The sequence below is a fragment of the Nestor notabilis genome, unplaced genomic scaffold (assembly GCF_000696875.1).
Source record: "Nestor notabilis isolate BGI_N333 unplaced genomic scaffold, ASM69687v1 scaffold10191, whole genome shotgun sequence".
Classification (NCBI taxonomy): domain Eukaryota; kingdom Metazoa; phylum Chordata; class Aves; order Psittaciformes; family Psittacidae; genus Nestor; species Nestor notabilis.
In genome coordinates, this window is record NW_009916081.1 from 8288 (window position 1) to 22085 (window position 13798).

At 40.3% G+C, this 13798-nt stretch overlaps 1 protein-coding gene across 1 annotated transcript in view; it reads left to right on the plus strand.

Moving 5' to 3' along the window:
- Positions 1-13798, plus strand: part of LOC104413437 (vasoactive intestinal polypeptide receptor-like) — a gene marked incomplete at its 3' end in the record, with an annotated part of 38562 nt that overhangs the window by 7239 nt on the left and 17525 nt on the right. Inside the window, exons 3-4 of the mRNA XM_010024431.1 lie at positions 8705-8808; positions 12982-13082. Coding sequence (XP_010022733.1) covers positions 8705-8808; positions 12982-13082 — 205 coding nt within the window. The remainder of the gene's footprint in view (positions 1-8704; positions 8809-12981; positions 13083-13798) is intronic.

Here is a 13798-nt window from a genome sequence, read left to right on the forward strand (position 1 = left end):
CACTGACTGCCAGGAGAGTGAGGGATTCAGTTCTGCACCTGTTCAAAGAATATATTTGTGCATTATAAGCTTATAAAGGCAAGCTAAGACTTTAAATATTGGTCTCACGTGAATCTTGAGTTGTTTCAGCAAAATTATGGCCCTCCTTTGAATGTCATTGCTAAGAATTCTGTCTGGCTGGCTCAGGATATTTCCTGGCTTCAAGCTACTGCTCTTTGTCCTGTTCAGCTGTCTGAAATCCTACATGCTGAGAAGCAAATGCTGCAAGTCATATCTGGCTTTGGATATCCATGGAAGCGATGTTTTTACTGGCTACCTGGAGTCTTAGAACAAGCATGAAGCTGTCTGTGCTTATTGTTGACAGCTTTTACATGCACTCGGTTGAGAGCTTTTACATGCACACAGTTTGATAAGCTGATTTCCATGGTGCTCATTCAGAAGGTTTTGTGCAATTTTTCAGGCAAGAATTAGGGTGGGATGAGAGTCATGTAACCAGACTCCTGTGGCTAACACCAACTAGAAAAAGTACAGTTTTATTGTGTGTCACCTCTAAGGTACGTATTTGTGCAAATATTGGTGAGGTTTGCAATCTTAAACAAGAATTTGGAAATGACAGGGATATTTATCAGCACTGATCTATGAAAACAGCAAGCTTTTCTTCTATATGACAGTTGGGATCTAAAAGGTCCAGGCTGCATGAGAAAGGTGATTTCATCTGGTCAAGGGATTTATAAACTCCTGAATTCAAACCAGATCATGTGTTGATCAGGATGGGTTTTCTACTGATTTCAGCCTTGCCCCTTTCTATCTACATGGTCAGGGTCAGTATCATCTAATGTTAGCTGTATGAAAGCTTAACATTAAATCTAGTCATATATATGGGTTTTCTCCTGCCTGCTTACCCAGAAAGGCACATCCCATATGACCTGGAGGTGTTTCTCTGGGGTTTGAATCAGCCTGTGATTTCCCTGCTCTTCACTGGGGGAAGTCTATGGAATTATTCAGAACAGATACTCAGGATTGCAGCTATAGGTGGACCAAATCTGCTCATGCACAAACACATAGGTAGAATTTTCAGATGTATCTAAGTCACTCATGTGTTTAATATCATTGCAAGTTGTATGCAAATATTGTCTTACACCTGAAGAACTTGGAGACAAATTTTTCTATGGGTTTACAGTGTTTTAAAACCAAAGTAACTGAATGTTATACCAGCATTATCATTCAGAATCTGACCCAAAGTTATATAAACAAGCCCTTTTCTACATAAGCAGAGTGACAAGACCTATCTGAGAAATCATGTGTCTTACTGTGTTAGTGTAGATATTTTAAATAGTAATCCATCATGAAGATTACCTCTTTTTTGGTTTTATTCTTTTATGTCCTCTTACGATTTTAAATTTGTGCATTCATACTTTTTCCATCAGATAGCACTTTCATTTTAATTTAGAAGGTATCTTTTTCTCTGGTGCATTTAAATTCAACAAATACAAAACAAGAGCTTTTTCATCCTCTTTTATCATTCTCTTTTTTGATATTGTGCCTAAAGTTTTTTTAACTACCATTTGATCCTATGTACATCTCACAAAACATGGCTTATATCATTCCTCGCCTCTGACTGGTGTCCTTTTAGCAAATTCAGCAAAGGTCTAATTCTGTCGTCTCTTTTTTTTTCTGATTCATCTGAAGAGGGATTTGGAAATGACACCCTCTTTCCATACCTTCACTTTGAAAGAGATTGACTAATCCTTTGTAGCATTATTTAACTTCATTAGGACAGAAGCAAACAAGTTTGTGAGGGTGGTGAGGCCCTGGCACAGGTTGTCCAGAGAAGCTGTGGCTGCCCCATCCCTGGCAGTGTTCAAGGCCGAGTTGGACGGGGCTGGGAGCAATCTTGTCTAGTGGAAGGTGTCCCTGGCCATGGCAGAGGAGTGGAACTGGATGATCTTTAAGGTCCCTCCCAACCTAAACCATTCTGTGATTCTATGGATTTATGTCATTTACTGTTAACGTACAGGTCCTAATGGTCCAGGCTGAAGCAATACCCAACTCTCATTGCTCCTCACCCTTTCCAGTTGTGGCACACACACACAACTCTACACAACTGCACAGAACAGAGAGAAGAGCTCCCCATGAAATAACATGAGAGCGAGCCCCTCACTGAAGCAAGTGGTTAAATAGTCCTTTGTAGGTAGCTCCACTGATGCAGTCAGGACAGCCCAAAATACAGGGTGCAGTAAGCTTCAGGGACCTGAAGATGCAGCAGTAATAAATGCAGGCCAAGTGAAGTGAAAAAGAACAAATGAAGAAACTCAAGGCTGTCTATCTTGTGATGTACTGACACAATGCCCATTGTACTATGGCACTAAAGTATAAAATACTGATAATATAAAATAGCCTGAAACATTGAGTAGAAATTGTACTAAAATACTGATGTCTTGTGAAATCATAACTTGGCCAGATAAAGCAAATTTGGAAAATATCTTGTCATGGCTTACCCCACAAGTTTCTGCTACAGCTAACCACTTCATCATCTACTTTAGTGCAAGCTATCTAAAAGTCTCAGGTATTCCCAGTAACAGTAGGAGAGATCAATAATAAAAGTAGAACTAAAGATGTTCCAGTGATCTCAGCAGTATCTCAAGAAGAGCAAATGATAAGAACTGCTATTGCTTTAATAGCTTCTGTTTGGGAGAGGGGAAAGGGGGGAAATCAATCTCTAACCATGGAACATGATAACAGAGAAGCAGGACAGATTGCCACTCAGAGCAGACCTTCCCCTCCTCTCTTTTAGAAGCTATACAAAAAAGAGCAGGAGAAGCAAGAAAGAGACAAAAGCAAACACCCCTTAGCAATGACTGACCTTAAATCTCTTTGTATTAATTCAGGTTCCCATTAAAAGCCAATAAGAGGGTTTCTTCCACTAAGATCAAAGAGCTAAAACCTCACCTGTGACACAACTTTCAGACATGTTTCTGAGTCTGAAGTGTGTATTTGAAAAAGATGAGAGGCAAAAAGAAATTAAGAAAGAGAAAAATCTTAAGAGCTGGGCATAGGCAGCAAATTGTTTGGAATGCAGTTATCTCTCTACATTTATTCAGTTCACCTGTTCAGTGTTTAACTCCCACCCAGATCAAACACCGTCCATAAAGAAAATGTTTTTTATCTTGGTTCCACTAACTCCTTGCTTCTCTTCTGCTGTGCCATGAATAAATCATGTCATTCCTCTACCAGACCCTTTACTAGTTGGTATAACCCAATCTGCAAAGTCATTTTGATTCATATCTCTTCCACATCATTCCAAAATACATTTGTAAATCTGGAAATAGAATTTGAAGTTTTGCATGTGTTTTTTCCTGTATCAAAAATTCTATCCCAATTAATAAAACATGTGTGCAGTGTTTTGCTGCAGAACAACGTCTCTCCATTTTTCCCAAGCAACAGTGATGAAAATAAGTAATCATTGTAGAGCAGCGTTAGACTCCTTGTATAGGACTCTGAGGATCCTAGAGGCAGAAGAAGAAGACTTGGTATCAGTCCCCTGGACTTTTTGTGTGGGCAACAGAGGGACCAAGATCAAGGCCAGAAGACCTCATAGGCGCTGCAGCTGAGGAGGTCTGTCAGGTGATAGTGAGAGGTTCACATCCAAAGGAGAACTAGGCCAGTATCGTTGGAACAATGTATGAGTAAAGGTATGGACAGACTACTGTAGCTACAAGTAGAGTTGCTAGATTAATGCTCTTTCATGTGCTAAAAACGTGATTTGAGAGGGTGTAAGTCAGAGGTAAGTAGAGTCATGAACATTGTGGAGAAAACAGGTGGGGAATAATTATTTCATGGTGTACGAGAGGAGGGGTGCTCAGTGAAATTGTCCGTTAGGTCTAAAATAAGCATTTGGAGGTATGTTTTCATACAACATATAAAGAAATCATAGGTACTGAAAAGGTACTAGAAGGTACAAATGAAACTCAGAAATATAGAGTTATGAGAATTATTAGAAAGAGGTAAGAAAAATTCAGACTATAGGAATAAGATAAATTCAGTGGAACATTAGTTTAGGAGAGACCCTGCTGATTTCACTGGGGCTTGACCCATTTACACTGCCATGGTCAGTACATCTGCAAAGAGGCAGAGCTCATGTCTCAGGCAGTGCCAAGAAATGCCATGATTTGATTAAACAGTTTTGGCCCGTCATGCTACACATGAGCCTTTAAGGCACCATTGCAGTAAAACTTCACCAGAACTGGTTATTCAGGCCTGTGGCTTCATCCCTTGCCTTTCAATAGTATTTTATGTACTGACTGTCATAAACACTGATATAAATGAGCCAAAGGTCTAGCCTTATATTTACACTTGTAATTCCCTTTTGTAAGCAGTGGCTTTTATACCACAGCATTCTTTCGGAAAGTCTGACTGCTTTAGTTTCCCATCCTGGTTCCCCAGCAGTAGCTATATAAGGCTTTAGCTTATATAAGGATTACCTCTGCACATTATATTTGCTTCCTCTAAAGAAATAATTTCCCCCCCTCTTTCTCATTTCTACACTGTTATTTTGCTCGCTTTGCACATCCATCCCCTCCTACCTGGCAGGGAGCCTTATGAAAAGGTCATCACCTTGTTCCCTTTAAAACTTCATTTTTAAACTCCTATGTCCTGATCTCTGCAAAGAGAGAAGACAGCGGTGGAAGAGCTGTGGGATGCTGAGATCCCTCTAATTGTCTCCCTGTGATGCATTGCTCAGGACTCAGATAAACGATCAAGTTAATGCACCTTAGCAATTATTGTGCATCTGCCGCGCCAGGATATCTCCCAGCATGCATGATTTACACCTTTTGCAGCCATGGAGAGATTTCACTTAATTTACATTACAATGAAAACAGTTTAGCCTAGTTGCCTTACCTTCTCTTTGCCATGCACAGAGAGCAGTGTATCACTGCAGCATCAGTAGCAGCATCTCATAGACAATATCCTATCCTCATGGGACCAAATGCCTGGTGCTTCTGCAGATTGTGCATGCCTGAAATGGGAACCAGGGATTTTGTTCTGTGCTCCTGAGAGCACCCAGAGGAGGACTTTTGTTACACAAAAGGCTTCCATTCACAAATGAACATCTGAAGGAATGAGACCCTCTTGCACATTCTAATTGCCTTGGCATTTTCTAACCATGACCAAACTGGGACACAGGAGGCTCCATCTGAACATAAAGAAACACTTTTCTACTGTGAGGATGACCAAGCACTGGAGCAGGTTGCCCAGGGAGTCTGTACAGTCTCTATCCTTGGAGGTTTCCAAGGATATCCAAAAGGCATCTGGGCATGCTTCTGAGCAGCTAGCTCAAGATGGCCCTGCTTGAGCAGAGGAGTTTGACCAGATGACCTTCAGAGGTCTCTTCCAACCTCAAACATCCTGTGATTCTATGAAAGCAGTGAGCTGAGTTCTAGTAAAACATGTTATGAGATTATTGTTATCATAAAAGAGAGTTAGTTGTGACTTTTTCATTTGAAACTCTTTGTAGGTTTGTTTTTTTCTAAATGGAAGGCCTCATCTCATCGCAGTGGATTTGGCTTTTAGGAGTAGATGCACCAGTTTGACAGTTTTGACACAAAAGACAAATTATTTCATGGGTGTTAACTAATACCAACCCCACCAAGGGGACTTTGTTCACACTGGGGACTTGAACCTCCTTTTTCTACAAAGCAGAGGAGAGCCTGGAGCACAAACCTACTGGCGGTAGGATGCTTTCCAGTTCTCAGTGCATCATCTCCTCCACTGTGCATTGCTAATTATGTGTTACAGAGTTATAAATCCCTGGTCTCCTTTCTCATTAATTCTCCAGGAATACAGTTTAATAACATTTAGCTTCAATCTGATTGGAAATAAGAAAGTATTGGAAACGTTGTGAACTGTCAAAGGCTGGAGATACCATTTCCAACTCCAGAAGCTCTGTCTATTCTGATACTACCACTTACATTTTGCAGGTTCAGTGTACTTCATTAGTACATTAGTGCATTGAGAAACACAAGTTAGTGTGAGATGGTTCTGGAAAACAGCATATAAAACTTTTGGTGTTTTAACACTTTACCTTCCCACTGAGAAGATAAGATTTTATTACCTGTTCCAATGAGTCCTTCTATTGGTGGGGAATCTGACACCCAGAAAGATATAAGAACTGGCAGCACTTTTCGCTGGAGATCTGTGACAGAGCTGGGATTTGACTTTGTACAATAAAAATCTCAGTTTAATACTGTAGTCCAAAGTTTGCTGCCTGTAAACTTCAGAGTGAGAACTAATCTTGTGAGGCTCTTTTCCAAATTTTTTGTTCATTTTCAGTATAGCAAGTAATCTGGGAGGTAGTAGTTGTTTGCTCTAACGGGAGACATTATGTATCACTTGAGCCATAATTATGGTGTGGTAAAATCTGTATCTTCTAGCCTTGTACTTTTTGCACCTCCCAGACATCTAGTGCAGAATATGAGAGTTATTAGAAAGGTTTGTTTTATTACACCATGCTTGTGAATTTTTGCAACAAAAAATGACATGAGCATCAAAGGGTGATAGAAAAACGTCTCTGGGAAGTGATTTTCCCTAAAATCTGGGACATTTTATTACTGATTTTTCATCCCAGTGATGCTGTATCATTGTGCTTCCCTCTACCTTAGTTTCCACATCTGCTAAAGCATTAAGACAACTTTTGAAAGTAGTATTGAGAGCAGTGAGAAGAATTACAAAACAATCAAACAATCGTGAGGAAATGCACTTAAAAAGAAGAAATAGGAGGAAATCAGCTGAAATAAGCACCCCTTAGTTCACTGAGAATAAGCAGCAAAGAATCAAAACCACCATGAAAGCTAAAAGCATCGTCAAACAGAGAGGAGGAGTTTTGAGCAGGAAATGGGAAGCAGAAAAGTTGATAATGGAATCCATTGTAATGAAGAAGAAATAACAGAAATTGCATAACAACTCAAAAAAATAAAAAAAAAAAAGAAAGAAAAAGAAAACAATGTACTGAACAGTCATGTTCTGATTTGTTTGCCCAAGATCTCTTATGATCCCGATAGGAACCCTGGTAAAAAGAAATGCAAACAGTGCAGAGAAAGCCTGGGGAACAACAACCCACCAAACTGCTAAAGTTAACTTCTTTTGGAGCAGCTGTTAAAATGAGCAAAGGCATCAGAGCATTTGTGGAGTTTAGATCTGTTGTAAAGACAAATTGCAGGGGCAAGTGTAGTGTCAAAGTTTACTTGTCACAGGCATCCTGGTGAATTAAGCCAGGAGATAGGCTGCTGCTGATTTCAGTAGGAAACTGGTCTATGCTTAGGAAGATGTTCAGATGACTCAATTGTTAGAAATTCCTGGAGGTGATGCTTGAACGTTTTCATGACTCATAGCTGCATAATTGATTTGCTCCTGTTTGCAGAAGTTTTATTGTTCTTGTGCAAAGAATCTGATTGTTAGAAATGTTTACAAAGCTCTTGAGTTTCACTGATGTAATTCTTCATCTCAGAACCGAGTTTTGACTACTGGTTGATCATTCTGGCTTATTGTACCAGCTTTCCAGTGGTGGATGGCAGGCAGTTTTGTTCCATAAATGACACCAAAGGAATGCCACAGTGAAGTGATTTGCATGAGATAGGCAGGATAGAGACCAGTGGTCAGAGTGGGTGCTGGGGGAATTTGCAATGTGCAGTGTATTGCTTCTTTGTCAGAAATCTGACAAATATGAGTCTTGGCCTTTTAGACTACAGACCTTTTAGGGTAAGGCCTGACCTGGTCAGATGGTTAGTTTCTCCTTCTTTTGCTTGATTAATGTCAGTACAGCCCATAGCCAATGTGAGTTTGAGGTCTGGCTGGGACAGGAAGCAGAGATTTCTTAAGAAGTGAGAGATGCTTTGCACTGAACAGTCCCCTTATAATCCCAGATGGACCAGGATGTGCAGAGTACCAGAGAGGCATGTGAACACAGTTTTGGCTGAAGGAGGGGGACATCCTTATGTTAATTAAAGTTCTTTTTAGCCATTTGGAGGCCCTAGGCATTCAACTTGCTTAAGAGTCAAGGAAATCTTCCTGCCTTTGACTATACATGTTAAAACAGGTAATACAGGTTGTAGGTATCTGGTTTTGATCCCTTCATAGCCAAATTTTGAAGTGTTTGGTTCAGTGCAGTAGATTTCCCAGGAATCACATTCAATCAGATCTCATCTTGTAGGCTAGGTCTGGGTTTTGAGGACTGCATTGAGTTTTCAGACCTCTGACCTTACTTGTAAAATGAGCACTTTATCTATCCCTGTCTTGGCTTCTCACATGTGAAGTGAAAGACATAAATAATTCACTGCTCTGTTTAGAGCAAACTTTTCCAGGAACAAGGGCAGTATTACAGTAACACTCTCAAACAATCCAGGTGCAATGCCAACAACCAAAGGTCTGAGTAAAACTGGCACTATGTTGGCATTAGAAGAGAAGCTTTGTAAGCACTTCAGTATTAAAATATACTTGGTTTTGAGGTTTGAGCTTTACAACCCAATGAGTCCCTTCTGTTATGTGTTCTGTGTAGTGTAAGCACTTCGTAACAGAGAGGAAATAGGAGAATTTTGCTCTAAATGTTACGAGAAATGTCCTCTGGCATTTGAATCAACAAAAGGCAGGCATTTGTTAAACAGCAAGCTGAACATTTCTTTTTAAATCATCCTTTTCCCTTTTCTTCCAGGAAACGTGACCAGGAATTGTACAAGCCAGGGCTGGACGGATGTGTACCCTGCACCATATGCCATCGCTTGTGGATATGATTCCAACAGCACTCCAGGGGAAGAGGTTTGTAAACCTGGATGGGTAGACATCAAAATTTACCAGAGATTGATATCAGAATCGCATGATCTTTCTATGCCCAATTTTTTTTCATTCCCACTCTGATTTCTCAAGAAGGAAAGATCCTCTTGAGGATCCCTGGAAGCAGAGATCAAATGTCTGGTCAAAGAGATGATCCTCCCATTGATTTATATCCAGAGTGGTGGCAGGAAATCATCACCTGAGATCAGACCAGAGTCTTTTTGATACCCACAAGTAATTTCAGGTGCTTGATTTTCCATGTTTGAAATGAGCCCTCCACGTTTATATTTACCCTTAAGTAGATATGATGATTCCAGTATTTCTAGGCCAACATAAGCCTAAAAAGAGCTAAAGCACATAACATAAAGCACATAACAGTGCTGCTCTGCTGATCTCAGCCAGCTAAAGATGTAGACAGCTGTAGCTAACACACATATTTTCATGCATTGTTACTGAGTTTTGTAAGGAAATCGTAGAATGGTTTCAATTGGAAGGGACCTTAAAGATCATCTGTTTTCAACCCCTGCTATGAAGAAAGCTGCTCTGAGGTCTCCCAGAGCCTTCTTTTCGCCAGGCTGAACACATCCTCCCTTTCTTCTGTTGTATGACATATGTCAGTGTTTCTGAATGTTGGACATAGGAATCTCCATAAGGAATAAATATATGTGGTAGTAGGTCTTTGTGTATGGTCACACATTACCAAGGTACTCAAAGAGTTAATGGAGAATCTGAATAGAACTCAGCTAGCCTTAATAGTGAAAGAATACAGAAAATAGCAAAGGAAAACTTGCACAAAGAATTTCAGGGCTCTCCTGAGGAGAGCCTTCGAAGTCAGCCACCACTTCACGTCCTCAAGTGTCCATTTCTCAGATCAAGCTGTGTGGCACCACTTGCATGTTACCAAATCCCTTGTTAGAGGTCTGCTCTGGAAGGTCCTCCATCAAGAGCTCTGGGTTTTGTTCCAGCTGCAAAGGAGATTTGGGAATTCTTGGGACATGCTTTGGCGACCCAATGGATTGCAGTGTTGCCAGAGTGCTATGTTACCAAGAGAACATGTATTGTGTTCTTTTAATTCTTTCTTAATTATTTTCTTTTGATTTCCACAGTTTTGTCATGCTGTTTAAGACTAAATTTGTGTGAAAGGTGGCTGAGGGGGGTGAACAAGCAGTACTAGGCTGTGAAGAATAGAGTTTTGTTGTTGTTGAATTGGCTGTCAGTTTAGGGAGGAAGAAGTAAAGAGGATAGAAAAAAAGGAGAACAGCAGGCTGTGTGGGACATGAAGTTCAGAACACACTGATAACCTTCCATGCTTAAAACACTCCATGCACTCTTAACACGTACTGGTTTCAAGTCAGAAACAAGAAATAAGATATGAATAATAAATAAAGACTGCATGTAGGAATTTTTATCTGTGAATTCTGGCCATCCCTAAGAAGGAGACAATGTAACCATCGAAGTAGTGCACTTACAGTCTTTGCAGTGATTCCTTCTCCAGCCTGACCTTTAATACCCATGTATTAGCAAGTGCTTTGCTGTTCCACTATCAGACGTGATGCACAGCTCCTGCCTTGTGTGCCTTCATCCAGTCAAAGAGGAGGCACCCCAGGCATCCCCATGGGCTCTGACTAAAGATGGTGAAGAAAATAGACACCTCCAGAGGTCATTTCACCCTGCATTTGTCTTCAAAGGGACCTCTTTGCATTTACTATATACTATAGAGGGAACCCAGATGACTTTAGGCTAGATGATATGAACCAGAAACATGTTTGGGTACAGGGCTACTGAAAGACTTGATATCAGTATTTCTTTACTTTTTCTCTTAAAAACGTAATGTTTCACATTCTAATCTCAGTTGCCAAGGCACAAATGTAGAGGTTACTGAACAGACAACCAAGGAAGCTAATTCTCAGTTCATCTCAGTTTAACATCTACCCTAACTAATTATATTAAGCAGGGGCTTTTAGAAGTCAGAGAGAAATCTGCCTAATTTTATTCTGTAAATCACTTTAGGTCCACAGTTTGAACTCAGGCATCCTGGCATGCATTTCCTTCACTTCTCTAGATCCCTCTTTTTTTGTAGGAAGATTATTTTAGTAATCTGAACTCAGAGTAAAATTCTAATTGCATTTATGATCTTGGGTCAAATTCTCTGCTTTGATACCTGTAGAATAGGAAGTGATTGTCATTAGCAAGTACAAATGAAGACTGAGAAGTCGGTATGTGCTGTTTCCAGAACAGAGATGACCCCACATGGTACATTAAGGGTGAAGGCAGAGCCATCTCTCTGTACACAAGGATTAGTTGTTGTAAAATATAAAAGCAAGTAATTGCTTGTTAAATAATACCAAGATTTTTCTGTGCATAACTTGCTCCTGTGAATAACTCAAAGAAGCAAAAGGCCTATACCGGTATTGACACTGTGCTGGTGGAGAGTTTCCATCCACCACCCCACTACCGATGTCTCCTGTGATACCTCTTAATTTCCTTTCCCCCATTCCACTGCTCTCCTAAATACAGTGTGGGACAACCTCTTCTTCAAACTTAGTCCCCTACCACAAGCTCTGTCCTTCTGCTGGCCAGGTCTTTCCTGGAACACTTCTGCTGTGGTGCTATCAAGAAGGAAACTAGATAATGAGAGAAAGACAAAATCAACACGAAATTGGTTGATTTTATTGGAAAAGTCTCAGCTGCCTTTGGGATCCCAAACTGAAAGAAGACTGGAGTCTTCTTTGTAGTTAGCTTTGGGTGGAATCTGCGAGACAGTGGGGTAGAAAGGTAGAACCTCTACTTTTCCTTTCTGTAGTGCAAGCCTCTCTATGCAGTGCAGATGAACAAGATGGTTTGACTCCATCACCATAGCAGTCTCCTGGCATCATATGGGCAAGATCAGGTAGATAAACTGACCTGAAACCCTTGCTATGAAGTATGTGTTCAGAGTTACTGACCTAAAGCTCTTAGTGATGTGGATTCATTGAATGGGGTTGTAAAGACATTGTGCTTTTAGCCATCTTTGGTCTAAGAAGCAACAGAGACATGACCAGTGTAACCTTTCCTCTCTCTGAAAGCTCTGTCTTAACACCCCTCCAAGCTGGCTGTGCAGATGCTAGAGGATTGGTACTCAGCCTCACCGGTTCTTTAAAGTACTTAGTACTTGTCGAGCAAGGCCTATGAAAATAGCGTATGGAAATGTCAGCCCTCACTGTTATTACAGAATGTTTTCCCAGACAAGGTTGGTCTTAGATTTTCTGTTTAAACTCTCTTCATAGTTCTTGTTGTTTGGATTTTTTTATAGAAAATGGTGACAAGGAGGGCAGAGGAGCACCAATGAAGGGCTGGAAAAATAGGATTTTCCACAAACTGAGTTAGAATCTCATAAAACCAAGGATTTTTCATTGATAAAACAAATGTCCAAATACCAACTGATTTTTTGCCCTTTTTTTAAGCTGAAAACCAGAATATATTGATTTAGAGTGTTGCTGGAGAGCCTTAGGAGGGCTGGAGTTTTGTTGCCTTACACATTTTATTTAGACCAGGATTCCCTATTGGATTTAAGTCCTGTGGTGCCCTGTGCTTAGAGATACCCTCTGTGTGCTGTCAAAGAGAAAAGCCATAAACTAATTTCCAACTTAACGTATATTTCTGAATTAACAGGTCTCTGATTTCATTGAGAACATTTTAAGCTTTCACTTGCGAAAACACGTCTAGCTTCGACAAAAGCGAACCAATTTCCACACCAGTTCTGTCTTCAAACTTCCTTAACAAGATGAAGCTCATTATACTCACCACCTCAGAGCTAATGTGTCACTGCGATGTTTGAGTGAACACTGGTCATTCTTGTTCCACAAGGTTATAACCATGTAGTTGTCTCTGCAAGTGTCAAATCAGACTCCTTCCTGCATGTAATTTTCCCTTGTGTGACTGTAACCTGGTTTTGGAGTGACCCAAGCTCTACTGCAACTGGACACATTCTTCATATTCACACCGGTGGTATTTGAGTCATGTACTTTATTGGATGTGATTTTAAAGGATGAAGGAGTTGTAGTAGGATGATTTCCTTGTCTCACCAAGAAAGTTAGTAAAAGCCCAGTGATGGTGTATTTAGGAATACATGTTGCCAGCTCTTTGAAAGATATGTTTTGTTTCTTTCCTTCACATTAGCAAACGGCATTCTATGGCACTGTCAAGACCGGCTACACAATTGGACATACCTTATCGCTCATTGCTCTCACAGCTGCTATGATCATTTTATGTCTCTTCAGGTAAGACTATGAACAAAAAAGTTATATATAAGGGGATGACTCAAAGGACATAGCGGCTCTCTAAGTTATAGGCTGTGAGTATTACAGATGGATGCAAAGGACTTCTGTTAAGTCTCAGTTGGACAGAGGAGAAAAGTTCCACAATCTTTCCATACGACAGTTTTCTGGCATGCTTCCTTTGGCTTTGTGTGAGAGTTAAAACCCCAATCCAATTATTATAGGAGGATTCATCTCACTAATGTTATGTGATGGCTCTCCGTATTAGAGGCCATTATCACATAATCGTTACAGTCCAAAGAGCTAGTCAGTATGGTATATATGGATACTATGGAATGATGCATTTCTACTAAAGTAGGTATTAAAAATGGTACAGGTGAATCACACCCTAAAGCTACCTCCCGAAGTCTATTTCAAAAATGCTTCGTGCTATACCTGTATGGCAAGACATAGATATCCAGAGCCATTCTAGATATGCTGGAGCCTCTAAGATGTTCACAAGGGAAGCAGATGTGATAGAGCACCTTCAGGAGGCCCAGGCCTATATGGATTGATGGGCAGATACTCTACAGCATATCAAATGGCATTAGATGCCTAAATTGCAGCAAATTAATTAATCTTCAGTCTTTATAATAGACTCAGGCATCTAAATTTGGATGCCTCCAAAGAAGAAGATAAATGTAAGATAATCTCCTATTATAATGTTGTTTATGTCTAGG